Source organism: Labrus bergylta, chromosome 22, assembly GCF_963930695.1.
Source record: "Labrus bergylta chromosome 22, fLabBer1.1, whole genome shotgun sequence".
Classification (NCBI taxonomy): Eukaryota; Metazoa; Chordata; class Actinopteri; order Labriformes; family Labridae; genus Labrus; species Labrus bergylta.
The window spans coordinates 3,786,346-3,808,788 of NC_089216.1; the positions used below are offsets into that span (position 1 = coordinate 3,786,346).

General features: G+C 41.1%; 1 protein-coding gene across 15 annotated transcripts; it reads left to right on the forward strand.

Moving 5' to 3' along the window:
* Positions 1-1,884: 1,884 nt before the first annotated feature.
* On the forward strand, positions 1,885-21,188 carry phka1a (phosphorylase kinase, alpha 1a (muscle)). 15 transcript variants are annotated; one of them, XM_065950348.1, is made up of 36 exons: positions 1,885-2,175; positions 4,425-4,583; positions 4,798-4,845; positions 5,262-5,430; positions 5,542-5,624; positions 6,057-6,137; positions 7,117-7,215; positions 7,342-7,488; positions 7,923-7,976; positions 8,357-8,479; positions 8,562-8,657; positions 9,231-9,338; positions 9,433-9,511; positions 9,620-9,754; positions 9,837-9,946; positions 10,422-10,566; positions 10,962-11,040; positions 11,849-12,021; positions 12,588-12,749; positions 12,855-12,949; positions 13,052-13,197; positions 13,315-13,468; positions 13,580-13,738; positions 13,834-13,963; positions 14,109-14,210; positions 14,326-14,441; positions 15,382-15,405; positions 15,630-15,665; positions 16,563-16,595; positions 16,729-16,764; positions 17,251-17,280; positions 17,993-18,037; positions 18,131-18,292; positions 18,607-18,660; positions 18,893-19,093; positions 19,381-21,188. In XM_065950348.1, the coding sequence occupies exons 1-36, from the start codon at positions 2,098-2,100 to the stop codon at positions 19,552-19,554; spliced, it is 3,825 nt and encodes a 1,274-aa protein (XP_065806420.1). In that variant the 5' UTR covers positions 1,885-2,097; the 3' UTR covers positions 19,555-21,188. The 15 variants fall into 15 exon arrangements, with proteins under 15 accessions (XP_065806420.1, XP_065806431.1, XP_065806422.1 ...); XM_065950359.1 differs by having other exon boundaries at positions 11,849-11,916; XM_065950350.1 differs by lacking the exon at positions 17,251-17,280.
* Positions 21,189-22,443: the final 1,255 nt, after the last annotated feature.

Consider the following 22,443-nt stretch of genomic DNA (forward strand, 5'->3'; position numbering starts at 1 on the left):
GTGATGGTTCTTGTGATGGTTCTTATGATGGTTCTTATGATGGTTCTTATGATGGTTCTTATGATGGTTCTTACGATGGTTCTTATGATGGTTCTTGTGATGGTTCTTATGATGGTTCTTGTGTTGGTTCTTGTGATGGTTCTTGTGATGGTTCTTATGATGGTTCTTATGATGGTTCTTGTGATGGTTCTTGTGATGGTCAGGTTCTATATGTCTGTTGGGTATCGTGCACTTTGGGTTCTTTTCTGTTGAATTGTATTTAATTATTTTTAGTATTTTGCATTTGTTATGTTCTTGTTGTTGTTTATGTTCTTCTGTGTTTGGTTTAGTTTGTTTTTGTTTTTGCTGTTTGTCAAAGCACTTTGTAAACCTGTGTTTTTAACAGGTGCTATAGAAATGAAGTTATTATTATTATTATTATTATTTTTATTATATAACTACATAAAACCATAAGTGTAAGAGGCACCAGAACAAGCAGAGTTGTTGAGTAAAGGTCATGTTATACATGGTTGTCGCTAGAGGCCGCCAAAAACCGGTTACTTGTACTGCCCACGTCCCAATTGTGTATGTATGTAGTTTTGTGGTATAGTAAAATGTATCACTGACGGCATTCAATGCTTAACAACTCCACTAAATGAAATACTGATTGAACTGTAACAATGCTTTTAAAAGTCTTAGTTCCGGGGGAGGTTTCCTTGTTTTTGCCTCATTTTGCTTCCTGGTTGAATTTTCTGTGATGTGTCACACACGCTGTTTAAATATCTGCAAAGCGATTACAGGTGTGTTCTACTTTTCTATTAAGAATTACAATTCATAGCTTTTATCCCGAACAGGTCAACTTAAACCAATGCTCTTTCATACTCTGCAAACTCCTGTTTTACACTAGTGTCAAGTTATACAACGAATTATAGCACTTCCGGGAGAATAATCAAAGTAAAGTACATTTAAAAAAATAAACCAAATATATGACGTGACTGTTTAATCTTTTACCCCTTATCTTTTTTAGTAACTGTGTCTGAGTCCAAGAGAGTTTGTAGTTTCTCCTATGGTTGAAAAATAGCCCATAGTACAGTTTCTTACAGACTGCCGCAAAAATACATACTTTTTGTTTAACTGGAAATAAATTAAAGCGATTGAAAGCATAATTATTTATATCACAGTATAATCTCTTTACCCTCTATATAATCTGCAATACTGTTTAATTACTTAATTTTAAACTTTCAAAAATATTTGAACCATTGTATGTCAAAAGTGTTTTTAAGGACTTGTTTTACTTTTGTCAAATTCCCGTAAAGAATAAATTGTTTGGGAAATCTTGATATATTGTTTATTAAGTATTTCTTAATGTTTATTATCTTATCAATTGCAAGGCTGACTAATTCTTGAATGAGTATTTATTTCATAGAATCTGCCTCAAATGTAGACTACATATTTTTCTCATAATCCCTATTGTTATTTTTAAATTTGATTATTTTTTTGATTGTTACATTTTATTTCATGTCCCTATACATAACCCTATAATATAATATAATATAATATATTATAATATAATATATAATATATCCCTATATTATATATTATCCCTAACCCTATATTGAATACTTACAACTTCACAACATTTGTAGCCCACAACTGGAGTTACAATAAAGTCTTGACTCTTAAATCTTAAAAAAATGCCTTTTTTTGGAACCCTGTTTGTTAAAAATCACGATGTTTTAGTGTTAACTTAAAATATATGCAATTAAGCTGCATGTTAAGTGTTAATTTTTCCACATGACTCCCTTTAAAGTCCACTAATTGACTGAATTACGACGCTTTTACTTTGAAGGCCACTTCTCTTCGCCCCAGTCACTTCCGGTTCTCCCTGCCTCTGACTTACCGCAGCTTCAGGTTACAACACTTGCTTTGATATCCGTCGTGGGAGCTGTTTAAAAGACAAGCCAGGCAGCTTTCCTGGTCGCCCTGAAAAGCTTTTCCTCGGAGGTTTTTCGGCTTGTTGGAGTTCCGAGCAGCTTCCAAAAAGAAATGACTTAACTTTAGAGGAAATAACGAGTTTGTTTTTGTTGAGTACTTGAAGGGAACCATTGACCTGTCAGCATGAGAAGCAGGAGCAACTCGGGAGTTAAACTGGACAACTATGCCCGGATGGTGCAACAAACTATCTTACGGCACCAGGTGAGTTTTTTAATGTTGCTGCTCTTAAACACTTAAATTAGAAGTTATATAAAGTTTAGAAACTGCTTCATACGGGTCATGCATGCAGAGATCCCATAGTCAAATGTTGTCATGCATACAGGAGGTGAAGCAAAGTGATGTTGCGACACACACACACACACACACACACACACACACACACACACACACACACACACACACACACACACACACACACACACACACACACACACACACACACACACACACACACACCGTGCATATATTACACTCTCATTGCTCCATTGTAAGAGTGTGTTTTCGTTTATTGTTGCCAAAGAGTCAAAGTTTGAGGCCTCAAACACTTCAAATGACCCTCATCCAGAAAGGCTACATGACGTCAGAAGTACACAGTCAGACACAGGGGGGATTACATGACGTCACAGGAAAAGTTGCTTCCCCCAAAAGTGTCTCTTCAAATGTTGGAAACACACTGGAATCATGAACAGTGGTTTTCCAAAGTGTGGGGGGGGAAGCCAACAAGTAGTGGGAACGCCTTCTAAAAAAAACTATTACACATTTAAAGTGATTTGAATTGAATTTCTTAAAAAACTTTATTAATCCCTGAGGGAATTTACACTCTGTTATTGAGAGATTACAAGAACAACTTTCGTATTTTTGGTCCGCACCGGGACTTGAACCGGCGACCCTCCGGTTTCCAACCCCAGCTAATTCTACTTGCACACAACTTGCAGACATTTTGCTCCAACATGGAGGGAACAAGTGTGTTTGGAGGTGGTTTTATGCGTGCTGTGCTAACCAGTTCTGATGTGTTTGCAATATCTGCAGAGAGGTACAAGTATTGGCCCAAAACCCCCTAAATCCCAGGCATCTTGGAGCTGCGGAAAAAGTTGGACAAGTGCTTCTTTATCTGGGTTTTACCCTCAACAAATGGAGACAAACGCTAACAGACAAAGATGGTTGCATATCACAAACCTGCCTGTCCTGGTTCTTCTACATCTTGTGTTTCTGTATTAACCAGAAGAGGCATCAGCTGGATTGTGGAAGCAGACAAATTCAGGATGAAGTCATCTTTGAATCTGCCCCAGATGGCCGTCATCCAGCCCTGTAGTTGTACACAGCTCGGTGCTCAGATGGATCACTACACTGATGCAAAGTGAGGCTTTCTGCGACTGCTGCAAGGCAAACAGTCCAGGAAGACAACGTTCATAAAGAGGGATAGGAGGATTGAAACAAGTAAATCTGACCGTCTACGTTTGGAAATGTGGCACTCTGAAGCCAGAGACCTGCAGGGAACTCTATTAGTAAAATACAAAGACTTCTCTAAACCCCCAAATCCTTGTTCTTTGTTGTTTTTTTCCCATGAAGAAGCTAAAGATGGAGCCTTAATGTTGTTGAACTTGTTGACTTTCATACTGATGTGTTTGTATTTCAATGGTTTTGGTGTTTGTTTTCTTGATTTGGACACTAGATGGTGTTAATATGGTGAAAATATATGGTGAAAGTGGAGTCAAAGATTCTAAATTGTGAGATTTGTTTTATGTTGCCATGGCATTGGTTGCCAAGTGATTGTAATTGGACAGGCCATTTAGATGTTTCTTGATTTCTTGTTGAGTAAGGGGGCAGGCAAATTTTTTTTTCCGTTTTTTTTTCTTCTCCCTGCCTCTTTCTGAAAACATGGATTGGGATAAAATTGCGGAAAAATGACGTTCACAGAAAAACGTAGTGTGTTTTGACGGAACAAACAAAAATGAAATGAAATATTTTGGTTAATTGGCCGCGGGTGAAAACGGAGATGGTGGGAACATACAGTTCTTACAGTAAACATCTCAACAACGATCCATCATAATTTTTTACATCATCATCCCAGTAATTATTTCTCTGCTTCATTATTTGCAACAAACAGGAACGTCACCCAAACTTAGTCCATTTATGGACATTTGTTTATTTTTTTGATTGACGCGTCGAGACCTTCCATTACGCCGACGAAAGTGACTACAAGTTGGACTTGAACATTGGGACGTTAGAGAGTCGTTACACCAGTTTATCAGAAAACTTTGTCGTAGTTCCACTTTGCCTTGTGTGTGATGTTATCAAGGTCTGATATTCTGGCAGGAAACAACATCCTCTTTGCAACAGTGAACAATGGGGCTCATGGGAAATGTAGTTTTTTGCGGTATGTCACATCTACCCAGGCCGTTTTGTTTGTTGATGTTACTTTTGTTGATGTGTGTTTGTGTGTCTTTTAGGATCCTGTAACGGGTCTTCTGCCCGGCAGTCCAGATCAGCCCCACGCCTGGGTCAGAGACAACGTGTACAGCGTGGTGTCTGTGTGGGCCCTCAGTTTGGCCTACAGGAAGAACGCCGACAGGGACGAGGACAAGGCCAAGGCGTACGAGCTGGAGCAGGTACATGCTCGTCTGTGTTCTGGGTTCATGAGAGACCAGCTCGTCGTGTTAAATTCTCAAAAGTATTCTTTAAATCGTTCAGTTCCCACCTCTTAATGTGTTTTAAAGCTTGAGTCCATGTGGTGCCCCGTGTGAGTCTCGTGTTTCTCTGCCGTGACTGAAGGAGTCATGTGTGAACGTGTTGACATTTAACTCTCTCTCTCTCTTTCTCCAGAGTGTGGTGAAGCTGATGAGAGGCATCCTGCAGTGCATAATGAGGCAGGTATGTTGTGTCAAACAAGATATGCCTCTTTGACGTCCTGTTTGGGACCATGTGATAAATCTAAGCTCAGTTGTGACTCTTTCACTGTAAATATTTGAGAGTATTTAAGTCATTGAATGTTTCACTCTGTTCACTGCCTAGATGTTAATTATCATGTACTGCTGTGCTTGTAGCCCCAAACTGTGCAGCTCTTTATGTTCCCTGACAGGCGACCAAAACATTTACATGTTTGGCTGTAAAATCCAAAACAATGAGCTAAAAGAATCTACAACGTGCTGCAGGCGTGTCGCATTATTTGTAATCCTTTGTTAACGTTGTTAACTGATGAATGAGGTGAATGAAAAAGGTGAATATCTGAGCTCATATATCGAGATATAAACTGAAGTAAAGTCTGTTCTGTCACCGTGCCCTCCAAGCTGGATAAGGTGGAGAAGTTCAAATACAGCAGGAGCACCTCCGACTCGCTCCACGCCAAGTACAACACGCGGACATGTGCTCCTGTTGTCGGGGACGACGAATGGGGTCACCTGCAAGTGGACGCCACCTCTCTCTTCCTGCTGTTCCTCGCTCAGATGACGGCGTCAGGTAAATGTGCAAAACCATCAAAACCCATGTACACTGTGTGAGTGAAGGTAAAATACTGAAAATGCTTCTATGTCTTTCTGTTTCTCTTGTTTTGTTTTGTGTTTGCACCAGGTCTCCACATCGTCTACACCCAGGATGAAGTGGACGTAGTTCAGAATCTCATGTTCTACATTGAAGCAGCGTACAAAGTGGCTGTAAGTAGAAGTCGACCGATTTATCTACCAGACGATAATATCAGCCGATATTAGCTTATCCAGTGATAATTGTATCTAAGATATGCGCTGATATTTCTAGGTTTATTCAGCAGTCAAATAACATTTCATTTGAGTTTCATTGAATTGCACTGGCCGCTCTCTTTCACCAGCAGAGGGCGCTATATGGATTATGGAGTATCTGTATTGGCCGATATATCGGTATCAGATTTTTTTTTTCTCTCTCTCTGATATCAATATCGGTATCAGCCCTAAAAATCTCACAAAGGTCGCGCCCTGGTTTTAAGTGTTAATTCATTGTCAACAGGCTCGCGTTTCCGTTTGATCATCGTTTTGAATCTTTTTTTCCTTCGATTTTAAAACGTGAATTAGATTTGAACGCTGTTGTGTTCTTCTTCTTCTTCTTCTTCTCAGGATTACGGGATGTGGGAGAGAGGAGACAAAACCAACCAGGGCATCACTGAGATCAACGCCAGCTCTATCGGCATGGCTAAGGTTAACACACACACACACACACACACACACACACACACACACACACACACACACACACACACACACACACACACACACACACACACACACACACACACACACACACACACACTCAGGTAGATGGAGGTCTGACTGCTGAGTGAGATCAGAACAGGTGCTCCTGTAAAACCTCTCTGGCACGGTGGGAGGTGTCTAGTCACCGCGACGGCCTTTACGCTGACCTTTAGATGGCCCAGACTCTTCAGACTGACTCAGGATCGGGGGGGGGGGGGGGGGGCTCTCTAGTACCAGATCACACTAATGTCTGAGTGTAGAAATAGAATTCTGCTATCAGATGAAAACTCTCTTTGGGTCTCTTTTGGGTGAAATACATGAAAAAAAGATTTTCTCAGTCTCTCTCTCTCTCTCTCGCCCTTGCTCTTTCAGTCTCTCTGTCTCTCTGTCTCTCTGTCTCTCTCTCTCTCTCACTCTCTGTGAATGACCCAGCTCTGTCCTTGCTCGTCCAGGAGGTATCAGGTTCTCTGTGGTCTTCCCAGAATGACGCCTCAGAATAACACAGTACTCGCAGTACCCTACACACACACACACACACACACACGCACACACAGTTTAATTTTAGACTTTGTAAAGTGGCACCTCTTCAGGAAGTTCCCTTCCCCATTGATAACAGTGAGTTATTAATATTCATAAACCCCAGCAGCAGGATTTACCACTACCTGATACCACTCTGACAATGTTCTGTAACCACATCATAAACGTTTACCAAAATGACACATGTTGTCCTCCATGCACATCTGGAGTCTCTGAATGTTTTCATATTGAATAAATGAAATGACATAACCTGGATGAAAATAATCCAGGATTAAGTAGAGTTGAATTCTGTGATGTTCTGGGAACAGTCGAAGTCTTAATACTCCTCCTCTGCATGATGATCCACTGTGGACTCAGTATGTAATGTAATGTGCTGTGTGTCCTGCAGGCGGCGCTGGAGGCTCTGGATGAACTCAACCTGTTCGGAGCGAAAGGAGGACCTGGATCTGTGGTGCACGCCTTAGCTGACGACATACAGCACTGCCAGGTACACACACACACACACACACACACACACACACACACACACACACACACACACACACACACACACACACTCTTTCAAGAAGCAGCATCGTTTTGATTCTAACTTCTCTCCTCCTCGTCTCCTCAGTCCATCCTGACGTCGATGTTACCCCGGGCGTCGATCTCTAAAGAGGTGGACGCCGGAGTGCTGGCGATCATCTCGTACCCGGCGTTCGCTGTGGAGGACATGAGCATCGTCAACCTGACCAAGGAGGAGATCATCTCCAAACTGCAGGTACAGAGAACAGGGAAACAAACTGAACTGTGAAAGGATGAATGTACGACTTCTTTTGATCCAGTAGATGTCGCCCTTGAGCACCAGCGTGAAACCAAAACAAACCGCTCGCTCACTCTGACATCTCTCCATCAGAGCATGTTCAGAGGATCATGTTTGTGCCTATGTGTCAACAGAGTGTTAGCTAGCTAACTAACTAACTAACTAACTAACTATATATCTAACTTTTTAGCTAACTAACTAACTAACTAACTATATATCTAACTTTTTAGCTAACTAACTAACTAACTAACTATATATCTAGCTAACTAACTAGCTAACTGACTAACTAACTATCTAACTAACTAACTATCTATCTGTCTGTCTCACTCCCGTTCTCCTAAACCTCCTAAAGTTGCCCCCTCTTTCTTTATGTCTTCTCCGTGTCGCTTCAGGGTCGATACGGCTGCTGCAGGTTCCTCAGGGACGGACACAAAACACCTAAAGAGGTAAGAACATCTCTGTTTTTCTCCGTCCTCCTTCTGTGTTGAACTGATGTCTTTTGCAATTTGACATAAATACACACAAACCCACATTTAACCTCCATCTAAACCTTGTCGTTGGTCTTGATTAGTCGTCTCTCTTTTCTGTTTTTTTTTTCTAACCTCAGTCGCTCTGAGTAGTCACATATAGATAGAAACCGTCAGTCGTTCCTTATTGTGATGAAGTCCTGTTATCCATTTGATCTGTTCAGCAGGATGTGTCAGTGCATCAGTTACAGATTTATAGATACAGTCACATCTCAGATTTGTCATAATGTGTGATTAGAGATGATGTCATCAGAAATGAAAGCTCAGGTACAGTCCTCTCTTCCTCTCTGTTCCTCCAGGATCCGAGCCGTCTGTACTACGAGTCCGCGGAGCTGAAGCTGTTTGAAAACATCGAGTGCGAGTGGCCGCTGTTCTGGACCTACCTCATCCTGGACGGCATCTTCATCAACAGCCCGGAGCAGGTTGTTGAACAGACTGATCCACCTGCCTGTGTTCTGTGTTTGTTTGTTGAGGATACTAACAACAGGGTTTGATCTCCGTTAGGTGCAAGAGTACCAGGAGGCTCTGGAGGGGATCCTGATCAAACAGAAAGACGGGATCCGACTGGTCCCGGAGCTCTACAGCGTCCCTCCAGAGAAGGTGAAAAAAAAGATTCTATTCATGGTTGTACAGTTTTTTTTTCCATTTGACTGTTTCATGTTTTATAAAGATGTCAAACGATCGACATTTATCGTGATTAATCGATGGGGGAGGGACCTTTTTGCCTTTATTTGATTGGACAGCTGAAGAGAGACAGGAAGTGTTGGGAGGAGAGAGAGTGGGGGGGGGGGGGGGGGGGGGGGGGGGGGGGGGGGTCAACATGCAGCAAAGGCCGAGGACTTTAGCCTCTGTACACAGGTTGTACAGCATAACCACTAGGCTATCAGCGCTCATTTAATCTGTGAATTTTAAGAGTTAATCACGATTAATTGCCGTTTTAATCGCATGTTTGAAAATACATTATTTTGCTTTTTTTTTTTTAAATTTTGTTAGGCTTTTATTTTGAAATTCTATAATGTCTTAAGACTGAGAGAACATTACTTCCTGTATAATAGAAAATACAATAAATAAGAAACTTCCAGTAGTTTAAGGCAGTCGTTCTCAACTCATCTAGCGTCAGGACTCCTCCATGAAAAATCAACCCAAATGTTTTTGTTTTTGTTTACACACCAGGTGGAGGAGGAGTACGTGAACCCTCACTCCGTGGAGAGGGTCTCGATGGGTAAATGTCCTCTGAAGTGGGGACAGTCGCTCTACATCCTCGGGAACCTTCTGTCAGAGGCGAGCAAGCGGCCCTCATTTCAAAAACACATTATTTAAACAAAATGATTTCAGAGTGAAACTTTTTGTCTCCTGTTTTGTTTTTTTCTTTCAGGGATTCCTCGCCCCCGGAGAGATCGACCCTCTCAACAGACGCTTCTCGACCATCGCCAAGCCTGACGTGGTCGTACAGGGTGAGTCAGCGTAGACACGTCGTCATGGTGTCCAAGTGTCAGATAAGTTCTGATAAATGTGGAGATGCTGCAGCGACTCTTCAAATGTCTGAACTCTTTCGCTCGTAGTCTCCATTCTTGCGGAGACGGAGGAGATCAAAGAGCTGCTGATGAAGAACGGCATCAATGTGGAGACTGTCGCTGACATCCATCCCATCCACGTGCAGCCCTCCAGAGTCCTGAGCCACATCTACGCCCGACTCGGTACGACTTGTATTCTTTTTAAATCACCGGGGACCGCTCTCCAGTCTCTCAGTCATCACACCTGACCCCCGATGTGTTTCAGGTCGTAACCCTCGCCTTGGTCTGACCGGCCGACCCTACAGGAGGATTGGCGTCCTGGGAACCTCTAAGTTCTACATCATCAGGAACACCATGTTCTCGTTCACACCTCAGGTCTGTACAGCGTCACTGCAGCTGACGGACCACTAAATTAAAAAAAAACTCTAATCGGCCGAAAATCAATCCCCAAATCTGCTCCCGACTTCAGCCTTCAAATTGACAGCTCCACCCGATCCCCTTCTCCTTTGATCAACAAGTCACATAGCTGCCCCCCCTTTCCTCTGGAACTCACCCCCCACACATTTTAAACACCGCACTGACCCATCTTTCTATCTTTCTAAGTTTATTCACGCTTGAGTTTCATTAAAAGGTTGTGAGTAATAGTTGTGGAAAGTAAGACACATTCTGAAAAGTCTTTAAATAATTCCATCTCAGTTCACAAACAATGAAACTTAGTGACAGATCAAATCCTACCTGAGGTCCTCTTCAGCTTTAGGTCGACCGGGTGAAACCTGTGATGTCATTGTGGTAAAAAAGAGGAGTTTTAATTTCCCCTCCATCATCGCTGCGTTTGTTGTTTTCTCTCCAGTTCATCGACCATCAGCAGTTCTACTTGGCGCTGGACAACAAAATGATCGTGGAGTCGTTGAGGACGGAGATCGCCTACCTGGCGTCCCGCTGGAGGATGACCGGGCGACCCACCGTCACGTTTCCCATTTCGCAGACGATGCTGAGTAAGCACAAAAAGCACAACAAGTCAAAACGTTTTTTTTAATATGATGTCCTTAAAGAACTGAGGAATGTCATATTTACTGTTATTGAAGATGCTAATCTTGATGCTAAACAGGGCTGTCTGTCATTCATTCATTCAGTCAACCTTTATTTATACTCGAAGGATCATTGAGGGGGCAACCCTCATTTACAAGGACATGGAGTCATTACAGAAAGAATTAGAAAACAGACATTAAATCAAAAAGAGAAAATCAGTCTACAAAAGTCTAAAATGTACTGAGATAATTAAATAAACACACTTATGTAAAACAGTTAAAATCAGGTTTCTAAAATGCACCTAAAGGTCAAAGTTCATTTAGTAACCTGCTGCCTGGATTCCTCTTCCTGTGTGTTTCAGCTGAAGACCACACAAACCTGGACCCTGCAGTCTTAGCTACACTGAAGAAGCTACAGGACGGATATTACGGAGGAGCGAGGTCAGTTTGACTTCAGAATACTTAAAGGCTTTAAAGGCTTTATATGCAATTTTTTTGATCCAGCAGATGTCGCCCTTGAGCACCAGCATGAAACCAAAACAACTTGCGCTGCATTGTTGTGTTAGCATGCTAATGCTAGCGATCTTTATTATGCTCGTATCTTCACACTGCATGTAAATTTACCTGAAATGAGCGTGATCTAGAAACACAGTTAAGCAGTGAGTACAGTATGTTATTCTTCTTTTCTCTAGTCCCTCAATTAAACAACTTTTATACATGAGGGGAGGAGTCAGCCGGCCGTCCTGGCGATGTAAACAAACTGAAGATAGGACTCTGAAAACTCTGAAAACATCACAGACAGTGGGACTCGGGTGTTACACCCATTGTAGACAGTCATGACTCACAGAGTTATTTTCAGAGGATATATTTGATTTCTATTACATTTAAGTGTGAAAAATCGCATATTAAGCCTTTAAGGGTAGCTAAATGAGTTTCCCTCATACATTTAAAAATCATACAGTCTGTGAAGGTGGTCGACCCGGCTCAGAAAAACCCAGATGGTGTTGGTAAATTACAGTTATTAATCACTACACAAGTCAAATGATGCTACAACAAGTTGGGGGCAAACTGATCGGGCAGATTAGATAAACAAAGCTTTACCTCCAATGAATGAATTCTTTGTTTTCATATTCCTGACGCTGGATTGAAGGTTTTTGTTGTGATTCTGAAGGAATGCTTCAACGAGAATTTAGAGTTGATTGGTTCCGGTTTGTGATGATTTACCTTTTTGTCGTTTTTTTTTTTCAAGGATCCAGACGGGGAAGCTGTCGGAGTTCATGACCACTTCCTGTTTCGCTCACCTGAGCTTCCTGGACGGTAAGGCTTCCGGCAGCATGAGCCGCCGCGACGAAGAGTATGATGATGATGATGGTGATGAGGCTGTCGCCGATGGATACGTGCATGAGTTACGTTGTGATGATGGTAAGACAAAAAAAAAATACAGACTGATGGATGGATGGGGAGGAATGGTGATTTCTGATTTTTTTATGAAGCATTGATTAAAAAAAAACAAAAGAAAAAACACCCGGACACGTGTTGTACTATCCTCACACTGAATCCTGGTGCAGGTGAATCACTACTTCCTGCTTCATCCTGCTGTGACATCATCACTGATCTTCCCCACCCCCCATCCTTCCTGTATCGATGCTGCATGAAAACATATTTTTTTAAACATGAAAACTGAACTTTTACAGGAATTGGACAGTCAAAAAAAAATTCATGTAAAATATATGTTTGAACAGTTGTTGTTGCCTGCATTCAGCGCTCGTCTGTCTCTGGTTGTTTGAAATAAGCATGCATTATTTTTAAATGTCTGCCTGTGTGACAGCTGCTCTCTTTGTCATTGAAGGTATTTCTGTCTGCAGGTCATCCTCACATAAGGTGTCTTGTAGGCATTTTGATTTTCAATGAGGAACGTTGTTTTGGTTTTTTCCTCATCCTCTATTATTTCTCCGTCCTCCGTCTCTGCTCTCGTCTCTCCTCTCCAGAGGCCGACGACCTCGCTCAGTACCTGGACCACCTGTTGGCTCACGCCGCCCCCAAGAAGCCCAAACAGGAAGTGAAAGGTCTGGGGAGGTTCAAGGCGGCGGCCGCCAAGACGAAGGCGATGGTGTCTCTGATGAACAAAGCTCAGGGCCTCGACGTACACGGTGAAGCCATTTTTAACGGTTTTTACTCCAAACATAACAAGATGAAACCCTGAAACAGCTTCGTCCTACACCAGACTCATGTTTGTGTTTTTTTCCCCCTCACAGATGTGAACATGTACCTGCCAAACAAGCTGTTCCGCACACGACAACCCTCCCTCAACCTGAACCTCCCTGACCCGGTGCCAGGGCAGGAGTCTCAAGTGGGTTTTTTTTTGGTTTTTTTAACTGTCCGGTTTCTTCCCCTCCAGTCCCTTTATAGACCTCTTGATGAATCCCCCTCCTCTCTCTATCTGAACCTCCAGGGTCCTCAGGTGCTGCTCGCAGCATTGAGCGAGATCCCCCGAGACGCCAGCGGAGCCATCGACCACCACGCTTTGGCCCAGATGCTCAAAGACACTCAGAATCTCCAGGACCAGGCCGACATCCTCTACATCCTCTTCAAAGACAAGTGAGAATCACATTTTTGTGCAGTTTTTTTTTATAGGATTTTATTTTGAAATGTTGTACTGTCTTAAGACTGAGGGTTACTTCCTGTTTAAACACAATCCTGCTTTTATTTCCACAGAGGCATGGAGTGGGATACTCATCTGCACGGTAAAGGCTCCACTGTCCGATCTCTGCTCTCTGACCTTTACGAGAAGGCCGGGGAACTGAAACACTGGAGCCTCATCAGGATGATCTCCGGCATGCTGAGGAAGAAGGTGGAGGAGCTGGACTCGGTACGACACACACACACACACACACGTGCACACACACAAAGACGCAGCGTGTGTAAAAAATGTAAGCAGAACTGTTAGTGATAGTTTTTTATGTTTGTGCTGCGTCTGCAGGCCTGCTCTGATCTTCTGGCTCATCAGAAACACTTGACGGTCGGTTTACCTCCCGAGCCCCGAGAGAAAACCATCACAGCCCCGATCCCCCCGGACCTGCTGGCCAACCTCATCGAAGAGGCCAGCGACAACAACATCAGCGTTGCCATCCTCACTCAGGTCGCTCACATCCTCCTCTTTCTTTATTTAAAACATCTTCATCCTCATGTCTCTCTGTTTGTTTGTTTTTTTAACGTCTCTCCTCGTCTCTTCAGGAGATCATGGTGTACCTCGCCATGAGCATCAGGACTCAGCCGAACCTCTTCAGCGAGATGTTCAGACTGCGGATCGGTCTGATCATCCAGGTGATGGCCACGGAGCTCGCACAGTCGCTCAACTGCTCAGGTGAGGGAGGAAATGCGGGAGAGGGAGCGTGTTAATCTGTTATAAAAGATATGAAAAAGCTCATACTTTGATTTCCTTGTCTTGTCTTTCATTCTTCTTTAAAGTTTAAATGTGTGTGTGTGTTTCTGTGTGTGTGTTTGTGCAGGAGAGGAGGCCACAGAGAGCCTGATGGGTCTGAGTCCGTCAGAACTGAAGAATCTCCTCCATCACATCCTCAGCGGCAAAGAGTTCGGAGTGCAGCGCAGCGGTCCGTCCAATAAGAGCTCGTGTCACACAAACAGCCAATCACATTTTATTTGGTATCATACTTTTCCTGCTGTTAGGTTGTCTATATATACATATACATATATATATCTCCACAGTCAGAGAGATGGAAGCCGGCGTCAGTCCTGCCATCTCCATCCATCAGCTCGGGAACACGGGCGCCACGAAGAGCGAGAGAGCCGGCATCAGCAAACTGAAGAGCGACATGAAGATGGTAGGACAAAAAAAAAACAACAGGTTCAAACAAACATCTCACTTAGAGCTGGAATAGAAATATGATGATCCATTTTTAATGACAGTAGAACTCTATATTTAATACAGATACATTATCACAAGACTGCGTCATCTATTTTTAAAGTCTGTCGTTGGAGCTCTATTCATGTACACCAAACATTTTTATAGGACAAAAAACAGAAATGTTGAGATAAGGGCTGTCGAACAATTACAATTTGTTATAGCGATTAATCGCTGAATTCAGTAGTTAAATGCGATTAATCACATTTTTAATCACGTTTTAAATTCCATAAAGTATTTTATTTAGATTTTTTGTACTGTCTAAATTTGAAGGTACTTTACTCCCTGATTTAATACAAACATGCTTTTATTTTGAAATAAAATAAGGAACTTTCGGTAGATCGCATGTCAAAACTTTAACTTAACGAGGGAAAAATAAGTCATTACAGATCAAAAAGTAAATGAAAACAGCTGAAGAAGAAGGTAACAAAGGTCAGTTTTTGATGTCGTAAAGTGGATATTACTTTGGAATCGTCAGCTGTGCTGTCTGAGAGTTTGTTTTAAAAAAGAAAATTGGACATTTAAAGGCTCAGCGGTGTCGTTATTTTCAATCAATGCGACTACAGGGAGGCACTGAGGAGGCTTTCCTACAGTGTGCCTGAAGGGACAAAATAGCATGTGAAAAACGTAAAACAAAAAGGAGTATTCTTTACTTTAAACAAATGGGAGACATGAACAGAGAAATTTAATAAAATAAGGTACACTAAACAATAAAAAGTAATTAAAGAACATATGTCACACAGTACGAGTGTTAATTTGATGAACTGCATTTTAAACGACTCGCTGGAGGTCAAAGTGATGAAGATGATGAAGAGTTGTACTATTGTGCTAACTGGCAAACTGACTTTGTCTTGTTGCAGCTGGAACACAGGTTGTCTTTGTCGGTAAGGTGACGATGATTATAAGAGCAGCTGTTGGTGCTAATTCACCTCGATAACTGTGGAGAAATTTAGAAGTGCGAGTTGCATCAGAGGAGAATCGTGGAAATCATTTTTAAGGACGTGTGAAGATAATTTGTTGATAATTGGAGAAGATGAGTTTTAAATGAATCACTACATCAGATTGTTGACTGTGATTTATTTATAACTTGAAGGTGTTTGTGTTGCAGGGGGAGCGCAGGTTGTCCCTGTTCGATCCATTTAAGGTGACGAACCCATGAAGGAATATGAACCATCTCTATTTCTTCGTTCTCCTTTAACTATAAACTGCAGATAATAATTAACAAAGTAGATATCCAGAATACGCTGTAGGTCTGCCTGATCATCAGAAAATAATAATAACTTCATTTGTAGAGCACCTTTTTAAAACTCTCCATTAAACTTTTAAAAATTACAACAGGGATAAAAAACATAACAAACAGAATTGCAGATTTTATAACTGTATAGGGAGAAGAGGAGGGGTCCAAGAATTGAGCCTTGGGGCACTCCACAGTTAATATCTGCTATGGATGAGGATGATGTGCCCATATTTACAGAAAATGTCCTCATTGGATAAATTGGATTTGAGACAACTTAATGCCAAGCAGCGAAGTACAGTAGCCAGAGTTCGTACTCAACCCCGGGCTGCCCGCTTGGATGACCATAGCCTCCTTACATGGGGCGCGACCTAACCGCTAGGCCATCAGCGCCCCTGGAATTTTCTTGTTTTTAATCACCAAAAATTGCAAGAAAAGTCACACTATCGTGCTCACACAAATACTTTGGGTAATGTATATTTATGCAAATTTAGACACCGTCACCTCCTCTGCTTTCTGTCTGTTTGTTAAAGTAAATGTATCTTTATCTTTATGAAGCACTGATAGGACTTGAGAAACGTCAGTGTTTGCTGACTTGTGAATTTGAATGGACCACAGCGGCTCTCTCTTTTGCTCGTATCAGGTTTGGGTTTAAAATATGATCTGCAAGTAGTCACATGGTCCCAATCCTTACCAATTTATGCCTCAATCTGTTGATTTAGCAGACAAGAGGACAGAAAGTTAGCGATGGTTTCATGTTTCTAAACTCAACTTTATGTTTTTTGTTCTTTCTTTGTTTTGATCCAGGAGCCCAGGTTGTCTTTGACAGATCCTGCAGAGGTGATGATGATGATGATGTTGATGATGTTTAGAGGAGTTACTGTGGAGTCATTGTTTGTAATGTGTCATCGGAGAACGACTTGGGTTCTATTTAGTGTTTAAACATTGTAATTCATTGTGTTTCCTGTTGCAGGTTGACCGCAGAGTGTCTTTGACTGACTCAGTGAAGGTGATAATGATGATGATGATGATGGGTAATCTGTGAGAAATTGGGAAGAATTTAGACCACATGGTTGAGGTAAAATTTGGTAAAATAAAAAAAAATTGCAGATGGATTAAGATGATTTCTGACAGAAGTGGTCACAGTGATGACTCATTTATCGTAGACAGTCATGACTCAGAGATTGAAAAGACATTCTGCCTTTAACGAAAACTAAATCTGTACGCATTGGCTACATATCCTACTGCAGACATTGCTGAGAGGATTATTTGTTATGAACACAGAGTGCCCTCTGCTGGACAGATTACACAAAGCACAATTTCTAAGACAGCCCATACATCATTTTCTGCATTATATGATCTGTAGAAGGAGTTTCCATGCTGGCACATTTCTGAAATCATCTCTGGATGAGGATTTTATTTTGACCATCATGTGTGAAGTGGTTTGTGGAAAGACTCAAATGCACAGTAGATTTTTTTTTTGTCTCTTTTTCAGCTCGACCAATCACTGAGCTTCTCTTGCAAGGTGACAACAGTAACGGCGTTAAAAAAAAAAAACCCTGGTGTTCTGGGTGTTAATTCATCTTAAATAATTAACAAGAACATCAACTTTTTGAGCTTTTAACAGTGCGCTCACGCTGTTAGCTTGTTGCTGCTAATGTTCAAACGTTTAACATCTGCAGCTGATAATTATTATTAATGATGGCAGAGCTGCAATTAATGAAGTTTTTTATAATCAAAATACCTGTTTGTTTTTTGTTTATTTAGTCAGAAAATGCCAGAAAATATTTTTAAGATTTAAGCATTAAGTTGTAAAATGCTGCTATAATGCGGCTAAAACCAGCTAATGTCGTAATGTGTTTGTGGTTGTTTAATTATTTACTCGCAATTTCCATTTAATTTAATTTAGTCTGTCTCCGTCATTATCTCAGAATATATTTCCAGAAAGTCACATAAACCAAAATGTGCAATATCTTTTCCCTCCTTCATAAAGCATTAGACTTATGCTCTTTGTTTAATTGACTTTATGATGAACTTTTCTTTTGTCTTCTAAGTTGATTTGTATATTTCCCCCCTCCTGATAACTCGTTTCTGCTTGCTGTGAAGAAGCGATAATCCCCTGCTTCTGTTGTTTTGTTTATGTTTATGAATCTATCTCTCACAGTAGTTTCCTCATCTGCACAAATTTGTTGTTTTTCATTTCGTGTGTGTTCCTGTTTTCTCTTTCTGCCTCTCAGGGCTCGCGCTCCTACTCTCTGGACATAGACAACGTTGAGTCCGGGGTAAAGATTTTTCTTCTTCTTCGGTTAATCTTCTAAATAGTTTTCCCCCTCATGAGGGTATTTGTTTGTCTTTTTCTTCTTGTGGTCGTTCAGAGGTACAGACTGCCCTCCATAGAATCTTTGGACATTCCGGAATGCATCCCGGCCGCCAAGGATACCCGGCACGGCCAATGGCTGCGCAGGAGGCGTCTGGACGGAGCGTTGAACCGGGTCCCCGTGGGCTTCTACCAGAAAGTGTGGAAGATCCTGCAGAAGGTAAGGAAACACATTCTGTCTATCAGCAATTTTTTTGTTTTAAACGACGACTGTCTTTGCAACGTGTCCCGCCTGAATCCAAAAATAGTTTTCTTTGAAAACACAATTAACACCAGTTAATGTGAAGACATTTACAGTATACGTAGGCTTTCAAAAGTATGCATGATGAAAGCATGAGAAAGGATCTCTTGTGCGTTCTTATTTTTGCAATAAATTCAGACTTTTGCTTTGTTGTTTTTTTTGCAAATGCTCATGTTGCTATTACAATTTAATGTGCAGCTGTTGTGACAATATAAAAATCTCTTGTGTTCTAGTGCCACGGTCTGTCCATAGAAGGGTTCGTCCTTCCATCTTCAACCACAAGAGAGGTAAGAGGTCAACTTGATTATCGTCCACAAGGAGAAAGGGGGGGAGGGGTATGTTTCACTTACCTGATAGACCATTTGAAATCCTTAACAAATCTGTGAAGGTTCATTCTTCAAACTTCTCCTCTCGTGATAAATAATTAGAGAAGCTGAATGTGTAAGGATAAATATAAAACTGTCAGATGTTTGATCAGACACATATTAAGTCCTCCCATCTCACCGTCTTTTCCTCCAGATGACGCCAGGTGAGATCAAATTCTCGGTCCACGTGGAGACGGTTCTGAACCGCGTCCCTCAGCCGGAGTACCGGCAGCTGCTGGTGGAGGCCATCCTGGTGCTCACCATGCTGGCCGACGTGGAGATCCCGAGCATCGGCTCCATCATCCACGTGGAGAAGATCGTCCACATCGCCAACGACATGTTCTGCAAAGACCAGGTGACGTAAAGAGGCGGGAATTTGGGGTTATGTAGCCCGTCCCATGTATGGAGGCTGTAATCCTTGTCGCAGGGGGTGTGGGCTTCAGTCCTACCTCGGGCCTTTGCTGCATGTTGTCCCCCACTCTCTCCTCCCAACATTTGCTGCCTCTCTTCAGCTGTCCTGTCCAATAAAAGTGAAAAATGGCCAAAAAAAGAGAGAAACAAAAATGTCTCAATTCCAGATATCTAATCTTTCTGTGTTCAAGTAAAGCTATTACAAGTAACCTAATTTTTCTTTTCCTCCAGACGGACCTTGGAGCAGAGGAGCACATCCTGGAGAGGGATCCGTCCACTGGAGTGTGCAGGCTTCTGTACGACAGCGCCCCCAGTGGACGCTTCGGGAGCATGACGTACCTCACCAAGGCGGTTGCGGTGTACGTTCAGGACTTTCTGCCCAGCGGCTCGTGTGCCGTGCAGTGAGAGGGGAGAGCAGGGGAGGGGATTGAAACCACAACATTTGTTACATTATAATAACCATGAATTAGAGGAATGTGATGAAACATTTTGTTAAACTGCAGCTACAGTCGGTCACACGTCAGGACAATTTTTTGCTTGTTTTAAAACACATTTGAAGCAAAATTCAGACTTAAATTTAAACTGTTACTTATATTACAGCTGAGGCACATGCCCCTGAGATTAAAAAGTGAAGATCATTTATGTCCAGCACTGAGTTTGTTTTGGTTATTTTCTGACTGAAAAATCAACAGAACTATCCTTGAAGTTAAAAGACCTTGTAGATCTCTGAGGCATTATTAGACTTCGTTGTTTAATGGGAAAAGAGTCGAATGTATAAATGAGATGCCTGGAACATTAACGTGATTTGACTGTGACATTTGGTAGCTGAGTAAACAAGGATGTGCCTGAACTGCCCGACTGAAGTCACAGTTTTCATGACTTTACTTACAACTTTCTTTTTATGAGTCTGTGACATTTTTGAAAAAACTTGAAAACGGACTATTTTTAGCATGTGTGTAACTTCTGAATAACGACTGTAATTGAGCCTAATTTATTACCACATGTTTGTTTTGTAACGTAGCTCAGCAGCTTAAACCCACTTTACCTCTAATCCTATATGCTGTACGATGTATAAAATAATGACGGTTTAAAAAAATCTACTATTTATTTGAAAACTTCTTAATACTTTCACAAAGTCAGGAAAGAGGTCAGTTGTTTGTTTGTGTTGTAGTACCTGAAATCAGTCTCGAGACCACTTTTTGAAGGTCTTGGAATCGAAAGCATTTTTACTCGGTCTCGGACTTGGTGGACTCTGGATTTTAAATCAGGACCACCAGTATTTTTCAGTGATATTTATGGGCTTATCTCGGTCTCACCCTGCCCTGGTCTTGGTCTTGACTAGGTCCTGATCCATAAATGTCTTGATCTTGTCTCGGTCTCGGAGCACTCTGGTCTGTCTTAGTCTCAGTTGTGTGGTCTTGACAACAACACTAGTGTCTGTATCAGAATGCACATCGTCCTTGAACGCCTTAATTCTGCGTGTGTTAACGTTTGTGAACGTGTGTGAGTGTTGTTTGGTTTGTAACTATGCAAAAAGAGCAGAATGTGTAGAAATCAAACCACCTTGTTTTGAACTCAATGTTTATTCATGAATAAAGGAATGCATTTTCAATATGCTTTGTACTTAATCTCTGAATGCTGTGACTTTTTTTAGTCGGCTTTGTAAGTGCAATTTGAATTCCTTCGACTTAATTTACTTCTGCTAAAATTAAATTTGAGATATTGTAGTGTAATTGAAACTTATGGTCATGTACTCATATCTGTTATTTTACACTTCCTCTTTAACCGCTAAAAGTTTTAAAAATTCTGATTCTGGAAAAATAAAAAGTTTCAGGACATAAATAAAGTCAACATGAACATAAGATACGGTGTCAAACTTGTGTCGCCTTTACAATAACTTTCTGACATTCTGTGATATTTGACAATTTGAGCGAAACACACATAATTACAGTCACTTTTACATCATTTAAAAAAATTACAAACTTCTGAACTACTGTGAGATTTTGTGTCTAAATCTTTAATAAAAGCAAGAAAACATGTTTCTGAGCATTTCTCATCTTACACTCAACTTAAGGTCCAATCGGGGCTATCGGTGACACTTTTTTATTACAGTTAAGAAAATCTTAAATCTGTCCAACCATTTTAGAATTTTTTTTATATTTCTTGCAGTGATAGTTTAGTTTATTTAATTGTCTTGAGTTTTTCCTGCAGTTTTTTTCCAGCTTAGGTGTAAAGACAAAAGCTGGAGGCTTTGGTTGAAGTTGTTGAAAAGATTAGTGTGTTCTGTCTCACTGATAGGGGGCGCCAGAGAGGTGATATAAAATGGGTGATTTAATTTAATAAAGATTTTCAAGCCAAACTGATACCAAAGACAAAGATCTATCTGGTGGTTTTCAGATGATAAGAGCAACCAGCAGGTGGCAGTACATGTGCACAAGTTAACTTAATGGCCCCAGGTTGGGGTCATTCTCAACTTTATATCTGCAGTATGAAGAAAGTTTTAACAACAATACGATGCATGCTCAAAAGTTAAGGGAAAAGATTTCATTTTTTTATTCTCACAGTCTGATAGTGATAGAAATGCTTTGATGCATTTGTAAAAACAGTGTGTTGCACAGTGTTACAAATACTATGATGGGTTGTACCAATTTGACAAAACTAACTTTGCACTGTTTTTTGTAACAATCAACATGTAGACTTTATATATGCTTGAAATAAAACTCAGCCACGCTGGTTATTGTTTGACTCAAATACTAAAACCAACATGCTAATATGCTTTTGATGGCAACACTTAAGAGCTGATCTTAAATGTTTGCAGGAATAATATTCACAAGTTATATGTTAGTAAAGTGTGTTAGCTAAAATCCAATTATTCAACCTTAGGAGAAATTAAAGCTAGTAGGAAGTAAGTTAGTTTTGTGGTATTTGGTGATAAAACAAAAAATATTGGACAAATTAAATATGGACAATAGTACAAATAGAAGAAAGTCAGGGGTTTACCAAAGTTTTAAAATCTAATGGCTACAGCTAAGTGCACAAAAAAATCACAACTGTTACCGTATTTTCCGCACTATAAGGCGCACCGGATTATAAGGCGCACCTTCAATGAATGGCCTATTTTAGAACTGTTTTCATATATAGGGCGCACCGGATTATAAGGCGCATAGAATAGAACGTGTTTACAACTGAACAAGGCTGGGAGATATTGTGAATATATAAATATAAATACGTATAAAACGTAACGTATAAAACTACAAAAACAAAAGTACATAAGACGATTTCCCCAAATAATAA

What these genes read in the sequence shown, in the direction of transcription:
- phka1a (XM_065950348.1), top strand. Translation starts at nt 2,098, where the DNA reads ATGAGAAGCAGGAGCAACTCGGGAGTTAAACTGGACAACTATGCCCGG. An exon ending in TCAGGGCCTCGACGTACACG is followed by an intron (nt 12,750 to 12,854) that starts GTGAAGCCATTT and finishes TCCCCCTCACAG; the next exon opens with ATGTGAACATGTACCTGCCA. An exon ending in GTTCGGAGTGCAGCGCAGCG is followed by an intron (nt 14,211 to 14,325) that starts GTCCGTCCAATA and finishes ATATCTCCACAG; the next exon opens with TCAGAGAGATGGAAGCCGGC.